The 20,646-nt window shown below is 30.1% G+C and overlaps 2 protein-coding genes across 2 annotated transcripts; both read right to left on the reverse strand.

Moving 5' to 3' along the window:
- LOC109352935 (probable pectate lyase 4) lies at window positions 5,771-7,622 on the reverse strand. The gene is made up of 4 exons (XM_019595121.1): window positions 7,161-7,622; window positions 6,452-6,807; window positions 6,221-6,356; window positions 5,771-5,995 (listed from the first exon to the last, which is right to left on the reverse strand). Exons 1-4 carry the CDS (start codon window positions 7,620-7,622, stop codon window positions 5,771-5,773), a joined length of 1,179 nt encoding a protein of 392 aa, XP_019450666.1.
- LOC109352936 (probable pectate lyase 4) lies at window positions 12,468-14,319 on the reverse strand. The gene is made up of 4 exons (XM_019595122.1): window positions 13,858-14,319; window positions 13,149-13,504; window positions 12,918-13,053; window positions 12,468-12,692 (listed from the first exon to the last, which is right to left on the reverse strand). The coding sequence occupies exons 1-4, from the start codon at window positions 14,317-14,319 to the stop codon at window positions 12,468-12,470; spliced, it is 1,179 nt and encodes a 392-aa protein (XP_019450667.1).

The following is a 20,646-nucleotide window of genomic DNA, read 5'->3' on the forward strand; positions in this document are numbered from 1 at the left end:
CCTGACAGTGGTTCAGAACCGACTGTCTCCGAAAATTACCAAAATTTACCACAAAATAGGAAATAATATTTCAAGACTAAAACTCAACTAGAGTTTCGTCTAATTCTTTACCGAAAATTCCCAGAAATTCATTTTCGAATATATAATTAATAAAAATATTAATAAAATCTTATAATTCCAAATCGTAAAATTCGCGGTGTTACAGGTGTGGCGGTTACGAACTACTACTTTTTAACAACAAGCCAAATACTGGAAAAAAAACTGTTCAGTTAATCGATTAACAGAAGGACTTAATCGATTAACACAGTTACATAACAAATTAACAGAACTAGCAATTTGCACTTTCAATAAGATACACTTTAAACAGATATGTTTCAGATATTATTGCATACAAGTGTTAATGATATAGCATTAAAAAGATATCCAAATTCTCAAGTATATATTGAGTGTATTAATGCAAGAAACAGAAAGATAAAGATAGAAAGAAAGAACAGTGCACAAGGATTTACAAGCACAAGGGATGCTCCCTTCTTGAAATCTAGGATCTCTAAAACCTGGTTTGACTTCTACCTTTCGCCTCTTGAGAAAACCTTTCTCGCGAACAAGCCCCAGCCAAGAATCTTATCCTCAAATCAAGACCTCCCTGCCTTGGTGAAGAACTACAATCTCTGTGGTGATTTCACACCAAGAGACAAATCCAGACTGCACAACACACGTTAAAATCAAGGTATTCTAAGCACATAAAGCCTAAGATATTACAATGTAAAGACTCACGATTAACCCTTATCCTAATCAATTAAACCATCAATATATGAAAGTGAGTTAATCAGAATGCAGTAAGTAACAGGTTTCTTTCATTCAAAATCTAATGCATGATCATGTGAGCAATATCAAATGAATATCAAATTATGCAGAAACATAAAGCATGTTACAGAAAAACAACATAATCTCTATTCTCACACATGCAACTCTCAAGCAAAATAATAGTGAAAATACTAATGCAAAATGCTCTCTAATACAACCCTAAACAAATAGAATGAATGCTACTCAGTTCTAAGTGAACCCTCGTACTTATAGCATGGAGAATAAGTGGTTTAAGTTGTTGCAAAAACAGTTAAACAGTTAAGCAGTTACAAAAGAAAAAAACAGATTTCAGTTATAACACAAAACAGACATGTTAATCGATTAACACTATCATTTAATCGATTAACGGACTTACAGAATGACATCCAAAACAGTTAAAACAGAAAACACATATTCAACATAAATTTGGTTATGTTAATCGATTAAGCTACCACGTTAATCGATTAACTAGAGCATTTATGCATATGTTTCACAAGGCAAACTTCTCATATGTTATGTGCAATATCATTTATGCATATGTTTCACAAGGCAAACTTCTCATATGTTATATGCAATATGTATACATGTTATATCATTTATATTATGCCTAATATGCATAGAATGTATGATATATGCATGAACATACAATTAACTAGATGATGCATATCTTAAATATGGTAGTTCAATTATGATGGCTTAAGAGACTAGCATATAGGTTCACCTAACCTATACTCACTTACTACGACACATATCCCAGACTACTTAGGTTATAGACTCAATTTATCTCCTAGTCTAGATATGACCAAATGAACACAAAGCATGTTGATTGTTGAGCTATCTTCAAGCTTTGTTAGAACCTTGTCTTCATCAAAACATAGGCTAAGATATGGTAGTGCTATTCTTGACACTTTGCACTTTCAATTATGATAGTAAAAAAATATAATGGGTCAATACATGGTTTATTGACACTATAAAATATATTTTCATTATTTGTGTGTTCTGATTAAATGTAATATTCAGAATAATAATAAAAAGGTAACACACTAAATCGTTGAAAAAGATGATTTAAATAGAAGAAAAAAAGAAATAAGACATTATGAAATGAATTATGAATCTGATGAAGCTTTATAAAGTGGTTGGAATGTGGTACTAAGGTTAGAAGAGAGAAGCTGTGTAAAATGAGAATGTGAGAATTAGGTTTAATGTTGCATAATTATATAATACGAGTATCTTAATTCAATAAAATAAAATAAAATATATATAAATTCAATAAAATAAAATAAAATAAAATAAATTCAATTATTGAATGCATTTGATGTTTGATTAAATATTACATAGTTACAACATCTACAATTATGAAAATTGTGTTTGCGTATGATAAACATTACTAATTTATTTATATGCTATTCAAATTTTAAAATATTAAAATGATTATATTTAGATTTAAAAATCAAATGACTATTAGAATTGAATCATGATCATATCTATTTTACAATAATATAACGTGTAAGGGATTCAAAGTTACAAAAACTAGCAAATATTCCATGTTTTACACATATTTTTCAAATGTGAAAACATATAAATAAAAAAAATAATAGTATAAAAATAAAAAATAATGATCTTAAATTAAGATTAAAAATGTTAATTTATTAAAGCAAAATTTAATTAAAAATAGTTAGTAACTACAAAATAAAAATAAGTAAAATTACAAAATAAATATATAATACTAAAAATGAAAACATAGATTTTGAACATGATTATAAACTAAAATTTGATTTATTTAGATTCAAAATCAACAACATTGTTTATGTTGTTAAGATTTATCACTTTAAATTGTTGACTTAAAGTTATATTATGCTTTTTTATTGTAACCATTTTGACTTACATGTCTATTTTTTTCTTCAACTTTATGAACTTTAATATTTGTATTATACTATTAAATTAACACATGACTCTATTTAACTAAAAACCTCTTTCATTTAATTATAAATATTAAATGCATTTTTCAGTGTGAACATGAAATACATATTAAACTTATTATTAGTGGTAATAATAGTTTTAATTATAGAAGATAACAACAATAAGATGTAAGATGGAAATATAAATTGTTATTTAATTTAAAATAGGAAAAAATAATATTATGTCATCTAGGCACTAATTTTCTTTGTATATATACATATGTATTGGTTTATTAATTTTCCCCGAACTTTATCCTTATTTAGTAATTATACTTATCATATCATATTAGTTAATTGTTTCTGTCTCGTAGAAAACAAGTAAAAATATTTTAGTAAAAATATAATAGTCTCTTTAATTATTTCTTTATTATGTGAAGTAACTTTGAACTTGTGAAATTATGAATAGTCAAAATATAATACTGTCTTTAATTATTTCTTTATTTATGTGAATTAACTTTGGACAAGTTAAATTATGAATAAAATTAATGTGATGTTTTAAATTTTAAAAGGAAATTAATGTGATTATTCATGTTTGCATGGTGTATTGTTTTGGCAGGTATGATATAATCAATCATATTTTAATTGTCGAATATTAAAAGTGTAGAGAAAAATTCTATGATAAGCAAAACTTCATATAAAAATTTGGGCTCCTTCCCTTAACTCTCGTCTAGATTCGTCCCTAATCTTTTTGATGCTAGATTTTTTCCAATTAAGAATGAGATCTGAAATGGAATAACTTCAGCAAGTGCTGAACATATTCAACGAAAGTCAAGCAGGAATTGATTGAAGTTGCAAGTCATACAGAAACCAATGTTTTAGAATATTTTAATTTTTGGTCAAAAGAAAGCATTAAAGTATTGAATGTTACTGGTCGTAATAATGGTTTTTGTTTCAAAGGAAAAGTCCAGGAAATAAAAATTGAGAAAAGAAAAGTTAAGGGTAGAAAATAATTAGAAAATATGATGATTTTTTAGTTGTTTGATATCGTAGAAAATAGAAAGAAAGTGAGGAGAAAAATATAATTATTATTAATAATGATATTGACATGTATTTGTTGGTTTGTTTTTTGAGTGTAATATTGTTGCATTTTCATTATAAAGATTTATATACCAATATATAATTCATCATTCACTTGTATAAATTTTTTGAAGAGTCAATGATATTAAAACATAAATAATAGATAATGCAGTAACAATATATAAAACTAACACAATAATACTCCTTTTCTCTTTTCACTTGTTTTCCTCCCAATATTGGTAACAAAATATAAAATCATATGTCCACCATTTTTTTTCTTTCCTTCACTCTATTGAATACAAACCAAATAATGAAAAACATTATTTTTCTTCCCCTTTCTTTCCTCTCTTTTCATTTCTTCACTTTTCAACTCAACCAAATAATGTTAAACATCTTGTTACTATGACTGAATTGTTCAAATGACTAAACAATGTAATTAATATTCTTATTGTTAACATTATTTACTGCCTCCAACCTTATTAATTTCATGCATATCAAGAGTGGTATGAGAGTATTATGTAGCATGTCGCTTAGCTAATTCAATTAACTAATGGTTTCTGGATAGGGAAAGACGAAGTTATGAAACTTTGGTTCTTCAAAAAATAAAAAAAGTCAGAATTAGGTATTAAAGTTGAATGAATATGAATGTAGAAACAATTAATATGTATGCATTGTTATTGTTAGTATAAAAATTGTATACATATAATATATTACCTAGGATCTAATTTGTACACTTTTGTCAAATGGTGTATTGTTCCTTATACTTGTATGGATCTTCTTTGTAAGTTGTAATTGAGTTGACACTCCTTGTGCCCATTTCTAATATAATTGCTTATAAAAATAAACTAAAATAAAATATATTACCTACTATTCATTTGTATTTATTTAAAAGTTAATGATAATTGAATTTAAATAATAGATGATGCGATGACAATTTTAAAAACAAGAGATAAATGTTAGAGGAGTTAATGTATACTCATGGAGGAGGTAATTTTCGCTCCTATGAGCTTTAGTTCTCTCTTTGTATCTTTGTGTTTAGTTATTATGATTTATACTTAATAATATCTAACATTTATTATCGTAATTAAGTGTTATGTGGCGCCGTCTGAATAGCCTAATATTGGAGACTTCTCGGGGATACGATGCCACTCCATATTCCATTACTCGAGGTCTTTAGCGATCTCATATCCAAACTGCTCAAGATGGTAATTTGGTTTAGGTCATGAGTCCAGTTAATGGTTCAATTCAGAAATATAGATGAAGTGCAAAATTAGTGTATGAGTAAGAATATGTAAAATATTTTTTTACATAATATATTTAAAACTTGAAAAAGAAGTCCATTAAAAAAAATTAAATTGAATTCTTTTACACAAGTATAACCCTTAATTTTACATGCCATCTAGATAACACATTTTCGGCTCGTGGGTTTAATTAAGATAAGTTGACTTAAAGAGTTATCTGAAAATTTTTACATGCCCAATGAGCTAATAAACCTTAATTTCAGGCCCACGTTTTTTACAATTGATACCATAAACGAGCTTTAGATACTTTGATGATAAAGCGAAAATAATGCATTTTCATTATGTATCTAGTTTGTTTGTATGCAATGACATCTACGAAATACTTTTCTCTTATTTTAATATATTTCTTTAGAATGTCATGTAGACACTTCTTGCATCATAAGTGCAATTTCAATGGACTTTCTATAATTGGACTTTTCTATTGCGTTAATTTCTAAATGATATATTTAAGTATAAATTGTATAAGCATTCTTTTGAATTAATTCCATGTTTATAATTAGGCTTGTAAATCCGAATGTAGAGTTTGGTGTAGAATCGAATAGATTTGGAGCATAATTCACCAACGTTTATTTTGTTTAAATTTGGAATCAATAACAATAGTTGAGTTTGAATCCTACTTAATTTTGATAGATCGATGATCTATTTTGAAGTTCAACATATAGAGGTTTTACTGCATCGCAATGCACCTGATGAACTTATTAATGATCTCACGGATTTGGCATCTGCAACGTTAAAAGCTTGGTCCTTAGTATAATTTGGCTTTCGCACATATCCACCTTTTGTCGTCTTGAAGGATGCTCCATTTTCAAAAATGTCTTTCACTGAATGGAATTCCCATTTATCCCCATTTGCACGATTGCCTTTTCTCCATGTAACCTACACACATTATAAAATTTGAAAAACAATAGTTAAACGATTATTGGCCTTTTATTAAATGATGAGATCTATTCACTTTTCTTCAATGTTTTAAATTGCACTTATGGTTATGTTGCTTTTACCATAATTGTGGGAAAATACATGGCTACAATTGTGATTATGTAGTGAAATTTAAAACACTTAAGATGAATAATCATTTGAAATGGAGTTTCTAAGATTGGTTACCTCCTTACTCCCTGACGGTGGTGCTATGAAGAGGTTAGCTTCACTTTTAAGACTAGGTTCCATGCTTCCACCGATGGCATATTGTAACCATCCCAAGTACATATTATTAACTACGTGTGCATATCCATGGCGGATCCTGTAATGTTTTTTAATTAATCATTACAAATGAATATTATCTAATGCATTTACATATCTATAAATATCAATCTTCTTAGTTGAACAATTAATTACCTAGGCATGCGTTGGTTACAATTGGGTCCAAAATGGTTGTACACCACTGTAACCTTCATGTTCTGATCTCTAATATATCCATCATCATGACCCAGAAGCATAACCTTGTCTTGAAATCTGAACCAATTGTTGGAGACAGTCACATCAGTGGAACCTCGTGTAACATCAAGAAGACCGTCTTGGCAATTATAAAGTGTATTATGGTCAATCCAAATTTTTGAAGCAGTAACCAATCTTATTGCATCGCCATCTACTTGACCTAAAGGCATAACCTTTCCATTAGAACCCATCACCATCCCAGGAGCTTGAGGTTTGCAATGATGGATTCGTAGGCCATGAATGATTATGTTGGTAGCCTGGAGACAATAACCAATCCATAATTATTTGTGATTTGGAAAGTGGTAATCAATACATGAAGTAAAGAATATTTAAAAATTGTATATCAGAATAGGGAGATTATTTGGTACTCCTTTAATTTTCTTGAAATGCCAATGTAGATAAAGAAGATAAAATAATACTTGAGCAAATTTAGTCCATATCTAATAGGACCATTTTGGTCCACATAAAAAGAATATTGAGTGTTGCATCCTTGCAAACATTAAATACAATGATGAGAGTTAGAATAATTAAGAGTTAAAGATAAATGCATATGATATAGCTTGAAGGACAAATTCATAGATCTTATATAGTAATAATTGTCGGTTATTACCTTAAATATCATTAAGCATGCATTATGAGCAATGTGGATATCAACTCCTCGACCATCAATGGTAGTGAAACTACTAATGAGAAGTGGTCTCACTAACCTAATGACCATGTCTCTTTGGAATGTAATCCATACTTTCCCTTGGATCACAGATGCTCCATACCTCAAGGTGCCATATTTAGGGTTTATAGGGTCATCACTTGGGTCAGTAACTTTATAATGGATAAGGCCCTCACCAATGTTATTTGTCATCTTTCCAACATAGCCAATGGAACATGTAGTAAGTTGTGGCCGATGCTTCCTCCATTCAGGATCTGATCTCCAACATTTATCAATTACATTCATTTTCAAACCAATGATCTTGGATTTCTTGGCATAAGTGAAGTTTGGAAGGAAAACTACCATGGCAATCACAATAGCCAAAACATACCGACCAATGATAGAATTTGTAACATGGGAAGCCATGGTATAAGATAAGAAAGAGAGATAAGAAAGAGAACGTCTTGGTAGTGTAGATTTGAGAAGTAGAAGAACATGGAACTCATTATGTAGGGTAGAGTAATTATGATTTAGTTGGAGTTTGTTGAAGTTGTTTTGTAAAGCTATGGCCAAGCGAGTGTCCCATGCAAGAGAAAAGTTATATATAGAAATAGGAAGGTTTAGCTATGTACCTAAAAGTTTAAATAGAGAGATTTATCTAGTTTCAAATATTAACCTCAAGCTATGACAATAGGCAAAATTTGCGCCATAACTATAGAAGAGAAATAGGGAGGGATATATCAAGGCTTTTATTTGCGTGCAGACAAACAATGGTATACATGTAAGTACTAGACATGTTACTTTCTTATTCTCTATATCTATCTATTTCTCTCTGTATATATGGATTTATAAACTCAAGGTTTTAAATTATACAGTAGAAACAACGACTGTAATATTTGTTTAGGGACCGCAATTGCAGTTATATTATAAATATAGATATCGTGACCACATTTGTTTTATATTTTCATGCATTTTTCTACCATTAATGATAGTGAACACAACCATAACTTCAATTTAGAACATATAGAAGATATATATTAAATTCAATTGCCAAAACCACACTTCCACCACGAGCATTCCACTTATAAAAGATAAAAACGTTTACCATCTTACCCCACCATTGAATAAAAATTTCAAAGATCAATTGAGTTATAAGTTTGAGTTAAATTTGAAATATAGAAGCTTATAATATTCCTTCTTAGCCACATTTATCTACCGGATAATATTAACATATATAAAAATATCTTAGAATATATTATAGAAAATATCTAGATCATATGTAGATATAGTGATAATATCTCATATTATGATAATTATATCTTAGATTTTTTTAAAGTATATTATAAGATCTTTTCGGATTGAGATTTCTTTATTTCATCTATATGATTTATTTCATTACTTAATTAGAAGTCTCTCATTAGTATAAATATGGGTTAGAATTGTGTCTTTTGTATTACAATATAACCACATCATCATTCTCAATATTATGAATACAATTTACTATTTTGTGCATTCCTTTTTCTCCTTCCATACTTCAACCATATAATTACATCATGGTATCACCACATCACCGTTCCACCTTGAAGGAAGCTTAGGCTTGTGATCCTTTTGTCGATTAATATTCTTGTAGCCACCACCAACATAACAACTCATCTTACTTAAACACTCTTTCCTCTATCACCTCTCTTCATATATGTTCACATATCTTCACAACTCACCTCTAGCATATAGAAGCTCATGAGAGATTCGTGGCAAAAAATGGTAAGTAAGGAGATATAAAATGTACCACCTCGAAGATAAAAAATCTAGACATTTTTACCACCAACTCTAGTAGCCTTCTTGCAAGACCATAAGCAATGGCTGCTGCAATCGGGTCATTTATAATATGGATGACATCACTACCAACGATAATATCAACTTCCTTAGTAGCTTGATGTTGAGAATCATTGAAACAAGTTGGGACTATGACAACAGTATGCTCCTATTTCACCTCATCTTTAATTCAGCAACAAGTTTTGGAAGATAAAATCTCCTATCATATCAAGAAATAAAGGAAGACCACCAACTGAAGTTTTTGACCATTTAATCATCACCACTTTTTTCTTCATCTTATTATTATTATTATTATTATTATTTATATTATTCATGGTGTGTCTACGTAGACCATCTTCGTCTAAATTTTCTTCTTCATATAATTCTTCTTCTTCTTCTTCTTCATGCTATTCTTCTCCCCCCTCTTCAATTTATCCTCTCTTTCGTGCTACAAAATCTCATTTAATTTTGATTGTTCATGTCATCTCTTCCCTCAATCTCAATCATTTTCTATCCCTTATATTAATCATTCAATTCAATATTATCCTTTATTTCTATCTTTTTTTAAACAAATTACACATCCTTCACTTTCTCAATTTCAATGCAATCTTCTTCTTCCTTTCTCTCTAGGTGGGCAATTTCTTCACAATATCTTTCAATTCAATCCATTCTTGTTAATGTGCTTCTGTCCATGGTGGTTAAGCTTGGACATAGCTTTTTCCATGGATGGATAATCGTTGTTGTCTTCATCTTATTCAATTTCTTTTGCCTAGAGTTTGCAAAGATCATCACTAATCATTAATCCATCCATTTCAGATTTCGTTAATGTTTAGAACCACTCGAATCTATGATTGGCAGATTCCATTAAGTTGTTATAATTATATAAATCCTATTACATTATTTGTATGTCAGTCTATGCTTGAAACTACAAAAAGGAGCATGAATTGGCGAAAAATAGCTACGCCCAACATAAGTCATGCACCCAGCTAAAAAGAGGCAGATGTGCCTAGGGCAGCTTGGAATGGTGAAATGTCAAGGCTCAACCTGGTGAAGCGTTGTACCCATTGAATTCCCCACACGGCGAAATACTTTTTAAGACGAGGTTACATTGGGCATTTTGAGTAGTAGTTCAGGTAGAAATACTTTTTACTCGATTTGTAATAGTTCCTAAGATAATTTAGCTAGAATTGAGGTGTAAAAGCAATGAGTAAAGGTTAGAGGAGTTAATGTATGCTCATTGAGGAGGTAATTTTCGCTCCTATGAGCTTTAGTTCTCTCTTTGTCTCTTTGTGTTTAGTTATCATTAAAATGTGTAGATAAACTTCTCCTTTGTTGGGATTAGATGTAATATTTATTTGATATATGCACTTTAATTCGGATTTATGGTTAAATTTTATGCTTTGATTCTTACGAGTTGTAATTTTTTGCTCAATGCTTGCTTAGATATTGACAATTTTTGGGTATAATTTTGGGATTATGAATTCATGAAGGAATTATATTTCTAATTTCTAAAAATAGAAGCTCATCATATTAGTATTATTTCTAGACATAGATTTATACTAATTTGTCATATTTGTGCATGTATTGATATGATTGCTAGATATAGAGTTCTACGAACTCTAAATAATTCTCAAATATGTTAACATAGTTGCTAGACATAGATGTATGTTAACGGTTCGTAATTCATTATCTTTTTAGTATAGTTGCTAGACATAAAGCTATAGTAATAAGCTACTAATAAAACACAAACATTGGCAATTGCTACATTTGAGGTGCTACATTAAATCTTAATTTCACAGGCATAGTTGCTAGACATATAGGTGCGTCTTGTGAATCATAGTTGTTCATCTTATTAGTATTGTTTCTAGAAATAGAGCTTTAGTTCATAAGCTACTAAATAGGCTTAGACATTAGCTTTTAGTACCATTGCTACGAAAGAATCACAGCTAAATGAATAATTGTTATCGGATCAAGTTTGAAAGGGTAATGGGTAGTAAAGTTCAATCTCTACATCTTTACTCCAATAGTTTAATTTAATCGATTTGTTAGTAGTTACCGTAATCAAACCAACAAAACCCAATTTAAAATCAAATTAGAATAACAATTTTTCGGTTGGAAGACTAGTATCATGCAACTCCTTGTGGATAAGGAAACACGAACTTACGAAACTTTGGATCTTCAAAAAATAAACAAAGTTAGAACTATGTATTAGAATTGAATGAGTAGGAAATTAGATAAAAAATTTATGAGTTGTTAGTGTAAAATATTATACACATATAATATCATCAACTATTCATTTGTATTATTTTTATTTAAAAGTCAATAATGATTGAATATGAATAATATATAAAGCTTCGACAATGTAAAAACCTTTTACAATGTCATTGCACACATCGTTTTCACAATTTTTATTTCAGTTTATAGAGTAAATATAATGATCATAGCCTATCATCATATTCAATAGTTTAGATTGACCACATTAAACAAAATTTACTTTTTATGAACTCAACCCAAATTTATAAAGATGATGTTCATCTTGATCTTCAGATTATGATCTATACTTAGTAATATCTAACATTTATTTTCGTAATTAAGTGTTATGTTGGCGCCGTCTGAATAGCCTAATATTGGAGACTTCTCGGGGATATGATGTCATTCCATATTCCATTACTCGAGGTCTTTAGCGATCTCATATCCAAACTGCTCAAGATGGTAATTTGGTTTAGGTCATGAGTCCAGTTAATGGTTCAATTCAGAAATATAGATGAAGTGCAAAATTAGTGTATGAGTAAGAATATGTAAAATATTTTTTTACATAATATATTTAAAACTTGAAAAAGAAGTCAATTAAAAAAAATTAAATTGAATTCTTTTACACAAGTATAACCCTTAATTTTACATGCCCTCTAGATAACACATTTTCGGCTCGTGGGTTTAATTAAGATAAGTTGACTTAAAGAGTTATCTGAAAATTTTTACATGCCCAATGAGCTAATAAACCTTAATTTCAGGCCCACGTTTTTTACAATTGATACCATAAACGAGCTTTAGATACTTTGATGATAAAGCGAAAATAATGCATTTTCATTATGTATCTAGTTTGTTTGTATGCAATGACATCTACGAAATACTTTTCTCTTATTTTAATATATTTCTTTAGAATGTCATGTAGACACTTCTTGCATCATAAGTGCAATTTCAATGGACTTTCTATAATTGGACTTTTCTATTGCGTTAATTTCTAAATGATATATTTAAGTATAAATTGTATAAGCATTCTTTTGAATTAATTCCATGTTTATAATTAGGCTTGTAAATCCGAATGTAGAGTTTGGTGTAGAATCGAATAGATTTGGAGCATAATTCGCCAACGTTTATTTTGTTTAAATTTGGAATCAATAACAATAGTTGAGTTTGAATCCTACTTAATTTTGATAGATCGATGATCTATTTTGAAGTTCAACATATAGAGGTTTTACTGCATCGCAATGCACCTGATGAACTTATTAATGATCTCACGGATTTGGCATCTGCAACGTTAAAAGCTTGGTCCTTAGTATAATTTGGCTTTCGCACATATCCACCTTTTGTCGTCTTGAAGGATGCTCCATTTTCAAAAATGTCTTTCACTGAATGGAATTCCCATTTATCCCCATTTGCACGATTGCCTTTTCTCCATGTAACCTACACACATTATAAAATTTGAAAAACAATAGTTAAACGATTATTGGCCTTTTATTAAATGATGAGATCTATTCACTTTTCTTCAATGTTTTAAATTGCACTTATGGTTATGTTGCTTTTACCATAATTGTGGGAAAATACATGGCTACAATTGTGATTATGTAGTGAAATTTAAAACACTTAAGATGAATAATCATTTGAAATGGAGTTTCTAAGATTGGTTACCTCCTTACTCCCTGACGGTGGTGCTATGAAGAGGTTAGCTTCACTTTTAAGACTAGGTTCCATGCTTCCACCGATGGCATATTGTAACCATCCCAAGTACATATTATTAACTACGTGTGCATATCCATGGCGGATCCTGTAATGTTTTTTAATTAATCATTACAAATGAATATTATCTAATGCATTTACATATCTATAAATATCAATCTTCTTAGTTGAACAATTAATTACCTAGGCATGCGTTGGTTACAATTGGGTCCAAAATGGTTGTACACCACTGTAACCTTCATGTTCTGATCTCTAATATATCCATCATCATGACCCAGAAGCATAACCTTGTCTTGAAATCTGAACCAATTGTTGGAGACAGTCACATCAGTGGAACCTCGTGTAACATCAAGAAGACCGTCTTGGCAATTATAAAGTGTATTATGGTCAATCCAAATTTTTGAAGCAGTAACCAATCTTATTGCATCGCCATCTACTTGACCTAAAGGCATAACCTTTCCATTAGAACCCATCACCATCCCAGGAGCTTGAGGTTTGCAATGATGGATTCGTAGGCCATGAATGATTATGTTGGTAGCCTGGAGACAATAACCAATCCATAATTATTTGTGATTTGGAAAGTGGTAATCAATACATGAAGTAAAGAATATTTAAAAATTGTATATCAGAATAGGGAGATTATTTGGTACTCCTTTAATTTTCTTGAAATGCCAATGTAGATAAAGAAGATAAAATAATACTTGAGCAAATTTAGTCCATATCTAATAGGACCATTTTGGTCCACATAAAAAGAATATTGAGTGTTGCATCCTTGCAAACATTAAATACAATGATGAGAGTTAGAATAATTAAGAGTTAAAGATAAATGCATATGATATAGCTTGAAGGACAAATTCATAGATCTTATATAGTAATAATTGTCGGTTATTACCTTAAATATCATTAAGCATGCATTATGAGCAATGTGGATATCAACTCCTCGACCATCAATGGTAGTGAAACTACTAATGAGAAGTGGTCTCACTAACCTAATGACCATGTCTCTTTGGAATGTAATCCATACTTTCCCTTGGATCACAGATGCTCCATACCTCAAGGTGCCATATTTAGGGTTTATAGGGTCATCACTTGGGTCAGTAACTTTATAATGGATAAGGCCCTCACCAATGTTATTTGTCATCTTTCCAACATAGCCAATGGAACATGTAGTAAGTTGTGGCCGATGCTTCCTCCATTCAGGATCTGATCTCCAACATTTATCAATTACATTCATTTTCAAACCAATGATCTTGGATTTCTTGGCATAAGTGAAGTTTGGAAGGAAAACTACCATGGCAATCACAATAGCCAAAACATACCGACCAATGATAGAATTTGTAACATGGGAAGCCATGGTATAAGATAAGAAAGAGAGATAAGAAAGAGAACGTCTTGGTAGTGTAGATTTGAGAAGTAGAAGAACATGGAACTCATTATGTAGGGTAGAGTAATTATGATTTAGTTGGAGTTTGTTGAAGTTGTTTTGTAAAGCTATGGCCAAGCGAGTGTCCCATGCAAGAGAAAAGTTATATATAGAAATAGGAAGGTTTAGCTATGTACCTAAAAGTTTAAATAGAGAGATTTATCTAGTTTCAAATATTAACCTCAAGCTATGACAATAGGCAAAATTTGCGCCATAACTATAGAAGAGAAATAGGGAGGGATATATCAAGGCTTTTATTTGCGTGCAGACAAACAATGGTATACATGTAAGTACTAGACATGTTACTTTCTTATTCTCTATATCTATCTATTTCTCTCTGTATATATGGATTTATAAACTCAAGGTTTTAAATTATACAGTAGAAACAACGACTGTAATATTTGTTTAGGGACCGCAATTGCAGTTATATTATAAATATAGATATCGTGACCACATTTGTTTTATATTTTCATGCATTTTTCTACCATTAATGATAGTGAACACAACCATAACTTCAATTTAGAACATATAGAAGATATATATTAAATTCAATTGCCAAAACCACACTTCCACCACGAGCATTCCACTTATAAAAGATAAAAACGTTTACCATCTTACCCCACCATTGAATAAAAATTTCAAAGATCAATTGAGTTATAAGTTTGAGTTAAATTTGAAATATAGAAGCTTATAATATTCCTTCTTAGCCACATTTATCTACCGGATAATATTAACATATATAAAAATATCTTAGAATATATTATAGAAAATATCTAGATCATATGTAGATATAGTGATAATATCTCATATTATGATAATTATATCTTAGATTTTTTTAAAGTATATTATAAGATCTTTTCGGATTGAGATTTCTTTATTTCATCTATATGATTTATTTCATTACTTAATTAGAAGTCTCTCATTAGTATAAATATGGGTTAGAATTGTGTCTTTTGTATTACAATATAACCACATCATCATTCTCAATATTATGAATACAATTTACTATTTTGTGCATTCCTTTTTCTCCTTCCATACTTCAACCATATAATTACATCATGGTATCACCACATCACCGTTCCACCTTGAAGGAAGCTTAGGCTTGTGATCCTTTTGTCGATTAATATTCTTGTAGCCACCACCAACATAACAACTCATCTTACTTAAACACTCTTTCCTCTATCACCTCTCTTCATATATGTTCACATATCTTCACAACTCACCTCTAGCATATAGAAGCTCATGAGAGATTCGTGGCAAAAAATGGTAAGTAAGGAGATATAAAATGTACCACCTCGAAGATAAAAAATCTAGACATTTTTACCACCAACTCTAGTAGCCTTCTTGCAAGACCATAAGCAATGGCTGCTGCAATCGGGTCATTTATAATATGGATGACATCACTACCAACGATAATATCAACTTCCTTAGTAGCTTGATGTTGAGAATCATTGAAACAAGTTGGGACTATGACAACAGTATGCTCCTATTTCACCTCATCTTTAATTCAGCAACAAGTTTTGGAAGATAAAATCTCCTATCATATCAAGAAATAAAGGAAGACCACCAACTGAAGTTTTTGACCATTTAATCATCACCACTTTTTTCTTCATCTTATTATTATTATTATTATTATTATTTATATTATTCATGGTGTGTCTACGTAGACCATCTTCGTCTAAATTTTCTTCTTCATATAATTCTTCTTCTTCTTCTTCTTCATGCTATTCTTCTCCCCCCTCTTCAATTTATCCTCTCTTTCGTGCTACAAAATCTCATTTAATTTTGATTGTTCATGTCATCTCTTCCCTCAATCTCAATCATTTTCTATCCCTTATATTAATCATTCAATTCAATATTATCCTTTATTTCTATCTTTTTTTAAACAAATTACACATCCTTCACTTTCTCAATTTCAATGCAATCTTCTTCTTCCTTTCTCTCTAGGTGGGCAATTTCTTCACAATATCTTTCAATTCAATCCATTCTTGTTAATGTGCTTCTGTCCATGGTGGTTAAGCTTGGACATAGCTTTTTCCATGGATGGATAATCGTTGTTGTCTTCATCTTATTCAATTTCTTTTGCCTAGAGTTTGCAAAGATCATCACTAATCATTAATCCATCCATTTCAGATTTCGTTAATGTTTAGAACCACTCGAATCTATGATTGGCAGATTCCATTAAGTTGTTATAATTATATAAATCCTATTACATTATTTGTATGTCAGTCTATGCTTGAAACTACAAAAAGGAGCATGAATTGGCGAAAAATAGCTACGCCCAACATAAGTCATGCACCCAGCTAAAAAGAGGCAGATGTGCCTAGGGCAGCTTGGAATGGTGAAATGTCAAGGCTCAACCTGGTGAAGCGTTGTACCCATTGAATTCCCCACACGGCGAAATACTTTTTAAGACGAGGTTACATTGGGCATTTTGAGTAGTAGTTCAGGTAGAAATACTTTTTACTCGATTTGTAATAGTTCCTAAGATAATTTAGCTAGAATTGAGGTGTAAAAGCAATGGGTAAAGGTTAGAGGAGTTAATGTATGCTCATTGAGGAGGTAATTTTTGCTCCTATGAGCTTTAGTTCTCTCTTTGTCTCTTTGTGTTTAGTTATCATTAAAATGTGTAGATAAACTTCTCCTTTGTTGGGATTAGATGTAATATTTACTTGATATATGCACTTTAATTCAGATTTATGGTTAAATTTTATGCTTTGATTCTTACGAGTTATAATTATACAAATCCTATTACATGATTTTTATGTTAGTTAATGCTTGAAACTGCTAAAAGGAGCATGAATTGGCGAAAGGTAGCTACACCCAACATAAGTCATGCACCCGGCTAAAAAAGGCAGATGTGCCTAGTGCTGCTTGAAATGGTGAAAGGTCAAGGCTCAACCTGGTGAAGCATTGTATCCATTGAGGAGTAAATGTATGCTTCTTGAGGAGGTAATTTTCGCTCATATGAACTTTAGTTCTCTCTTTGCATCTTTGTGTTTCGTTATCATTAAAATGTATAGATAAACTTCTCTTTTGTTGGGATTGGATGTAATATTTACTTTATATATGCACTTTAATTCGAACCTCAAGTTATATATAGAAATAGGAAGTTTAGCTATGTACCTAAAAGTTTAAATAGAGAGTTATAGCTAGTTTCAAATATTAACCTCAAGCTATGACAATAGGCAAAATTTGCCCTATAACTATAGAAGAGAAATAGGGAGGGAAATATCAACCTTTTTATTTGCTTGTAGACAAACAATGGAATACTTGTAAGTACTAGACATGTTACTTTCTTATTCTCTATATCTATCTATTTCTCTCTTTATATATGCATTTATAAACTCAATGTTTTAAATTATACCGTAGAAACTGTGACTGTAATATTTGTTTAGGGACCGCAATTGTATTTATATTATAAATATAGATATCGTGACCACATTTGTTCTATATTTTCATGCATTTTTCTACAATTAATAATAGTGAATACGACCATAACTTTAATTTAGAACATATAGAAGGTATATATTAAATTCAATTGCCAAAACCAAACTTCCACCACGAGCATGCCACTTATAAAAGATAAAAACGTTTACCATCTTACCCCACCAATAAAAGTTTTAGAGATCAATTGAGTTATAAGCTTGAGTTAAATTTGAAGTCTATAAGCTTAGAGTATTCCTTCTTAGCCACATTTATCTACTGAATAATATTAAAATATATGAAAATATCTTAGAATATATTATAGAAAATATCTAGATCATATGTAGATATAGAGATAATATCTCATATTATGCTAATCATATCTTAGATTTTTTTTAGAGTATATTATAAGATCTCTTCGGTTTGAGATTTCTTTATTTCATCTTTTATGATTTGTTTCCTTACTTAATTAGAAGTCTATCATTAGTATAAATATGGGTTAGAATTGTGTCTTTTATCACAATGTAACTACATCATCATTCTCATTATTATGAATACAATTTACTAGTTTTTGCATTATTTTTTCTCCTGATATACTTCAACCATATAATTACAACATGGTTTCATCACATCATCTTTCCATCTTGAAGGAAGCTTTGGCTTGTAATCCTTTTGTCACTTGATGTTCTCATAGCCACTCTTTCCTCTATCACCTCTCTTCATATATATTCACATATTTTCACAACTGACCTCTAGCATATACAAACTTCTGAGAGATTCGTTTAAAAGAATGGTAAGCAAAGAGATATCAAAAGTACCACCTCCAAGATAAAAAAATATAGACATTCTTTCACCAACACTAGTAGCATTCTCGTAAGACCATAAGCAATAATATCAAGATCCTTAGTAGCTTGATGTTGAGAATCATTGAAATAAGTTAGGACTGTGACAATAATATAATCTAATTTCACATCTTTTTTATTTCAGCAACAAGTTTTGGACGACAAAATCTCCTATCATATCAAGAAATAGAGGAACACCACAACACAAGTTTTTAATCAAGTCATCATCACCACTTTTTTCTTTATCTTATTATTATTCCTATTATTCATGGACCCTCTTCATCTAAATTTTCTTCTTCTCCCGCTTCAATTTCTCCTTTCTTTCCTTCTAAACAATCTCATTTAATCTTGATTGTCCATCCCCTCTCTTCCTTCACTCTCAGTCATTTTCTTTCCCTTACTTTAATCATTTAATTCAATACTTTTCAATTCAATCTTCTCTTTTATTTCTCTTTTCTTCTAAGGAAAATACACATCATTTACTTTCTCTTATTTCTCAATTTCAATTCCACATTCTTTTTCATTTCTCTCTTCCTGCGCAATTTCTTCACTTTATCTTTTAATTCAATCCATTCTTATTAGTGTGCTTCTGTCCATGGTGATTAAGCTTGGACATAGCTTTTATCATGAATGGCTAAGCGTTGTTGTCTTCATCTTCTTCAATTTCTTTTACCTAGAGCATGCAAAGAACATCACTGATCATTAATCCATCCATTTTAGATTTAGTTAACATTTGGAACCACTTGAAGATATAATTGGCATATTCCATTAAATTATTATTATTACACAAATCCTAAATTGTTTTCTTCATCTAATTCTTCTTCTTCTCCCCTTTCAATTTCTCCTCCCTTTCCTTCTAAATTATTTCATTTAATATTGATTGTTCATCTCCTATTTTCCCTCAATCTCATTTATTTTCTATTCTTTATTTTGATCATACATTTCAATATGATTTAATTCATTCTCAAATTCAATTCAATCTTCTTCTTTCTTTCTCTCTTCTACACAAATTACACGTACTTCATTTTCTCTTCATTCTTAATTTCAATTGAATCTTCTTCCTACTTTCTCTCTTCGTAGGCAATTTCTTCCTTTTATTTTTCAATTCAATCCATTCTTGTTAATGTGCTTTTGTTCATGGTGGTTAACCATGGAGATAGCTTTTATCATAGATGGCTAAACTTTATTGTCTTCATCTTCTTCAATTTCTTTTACCTAGAGCTTGAAAAGATCATAAATGATCATTGATCCATCAATTTAATATTTAGTTAATGTTTGCAACCACTTGAAACAAGCTTAATACTTAGTAAGCTATAGCTAAGGGGAATATTAGAATATATGAAAATATCTTAGAATATATTAAATTATATTATAGATAATATTTAGATGATACATGGATATAAAGATAATATATAATATTATGATTTTAGATTTGTTTAGAGTATATTATAAGATATTTTGGAATTGATATTCCTTTATTTTATCTTGTGTGTTGTTTCTATATTTAATTAGGAGTCTCGTGTTAATATAAATATGGTTAATATTATGTCTTTTATATTACAATATTAACATATTATCACTTACAATATTATCAATACAATTTACTATTTTGAACATTTATATTTCTCCTTACATACTCAACCATATAATTTCAGCAGATAACATCACACTTGTATTTAATTATTTAGTACGTCCATCTCTAAGGGACATTAGCACATGATTTTTATCAGATGTAGGAGAGCCATAAGACCCCCTAAAGTTATATATATATTGTAAACTTTGTTTGAAGTCATGTATAAATGGATCTTAAGAAATCATAGTTTTCACATCCATAAGAATGGTTACAGATTATTAACCTTTCCTCATGGGGATACGATCCTCCATTTAATTGTTTTTTGGTGTTCTTGGTTTATAGAGTAACTTTTCTATCTCCTTCCCGTTCTTACTCTGCTCTTCCTTAAGTGATGGCTGATAGAACAATCTTTATGGG

The sequence above is a fragment of the Lupinus angustifolius genome, chromosome LG07 (assembly GCF_001865875.1).
Source record: "Lupinus angustifolius cultivar Tanjil chromosome LG07, LupAngTanjil_v1.0, whole genome shotgun sequence".
In the NCBI taxonomy this organism is placed as follows: Eukaryota; Viridiplantae; Streptophyta; class Magnoliopsida; order Fabales; family Fabaceae; genus Lupinus; species Lupinus angustifolius.

Bases quoted from the DNA above. Each gene is read 5' to 3' on its own strand.
- LOC109352936 (XM_019595122.1), bottom strand. From the start codon at position 14,319: ATGGCTTCCCATGTTACAAATTCTATCATTGGTCGGTATGTTTTGGCT. The intron at 13,505-13,857 runs GTAATAACCGAC...TATTGTCTCCAG, and splicing joins CATGCTTAATGATATTTAAG to GCTACCAACATAATCATTCA. The intron at 12,693-12,917 runs GTAACCAATCTT...TAATGTGTGTAG, and splicing joins CACCGTCAGGGAGTAAGGAG to GTTACATGGAGAAAAGGCAA.
- LOC109352935 (XM_019595121.1), bottom strand. From the start codon at position 7,622: ATGGCTTCCCATGTTACAAATTCTATCATTGGTCGGTATGTTTTGGCT. The intron at 6,357-6,451 runs GTAATTAATTGT...AAAACATTACAG, and splicing joins TGTAACCAACGCATGCCTAG to GATCCGCCATGGATATGCAC. The intron at 5,996-6,220 runs GTAACCAATCTT...TAATGTGTGTAG, and splicing joins CACCGTCAGGGAGTAAGGAG to GTTACATGGAGAAAAGGCAA.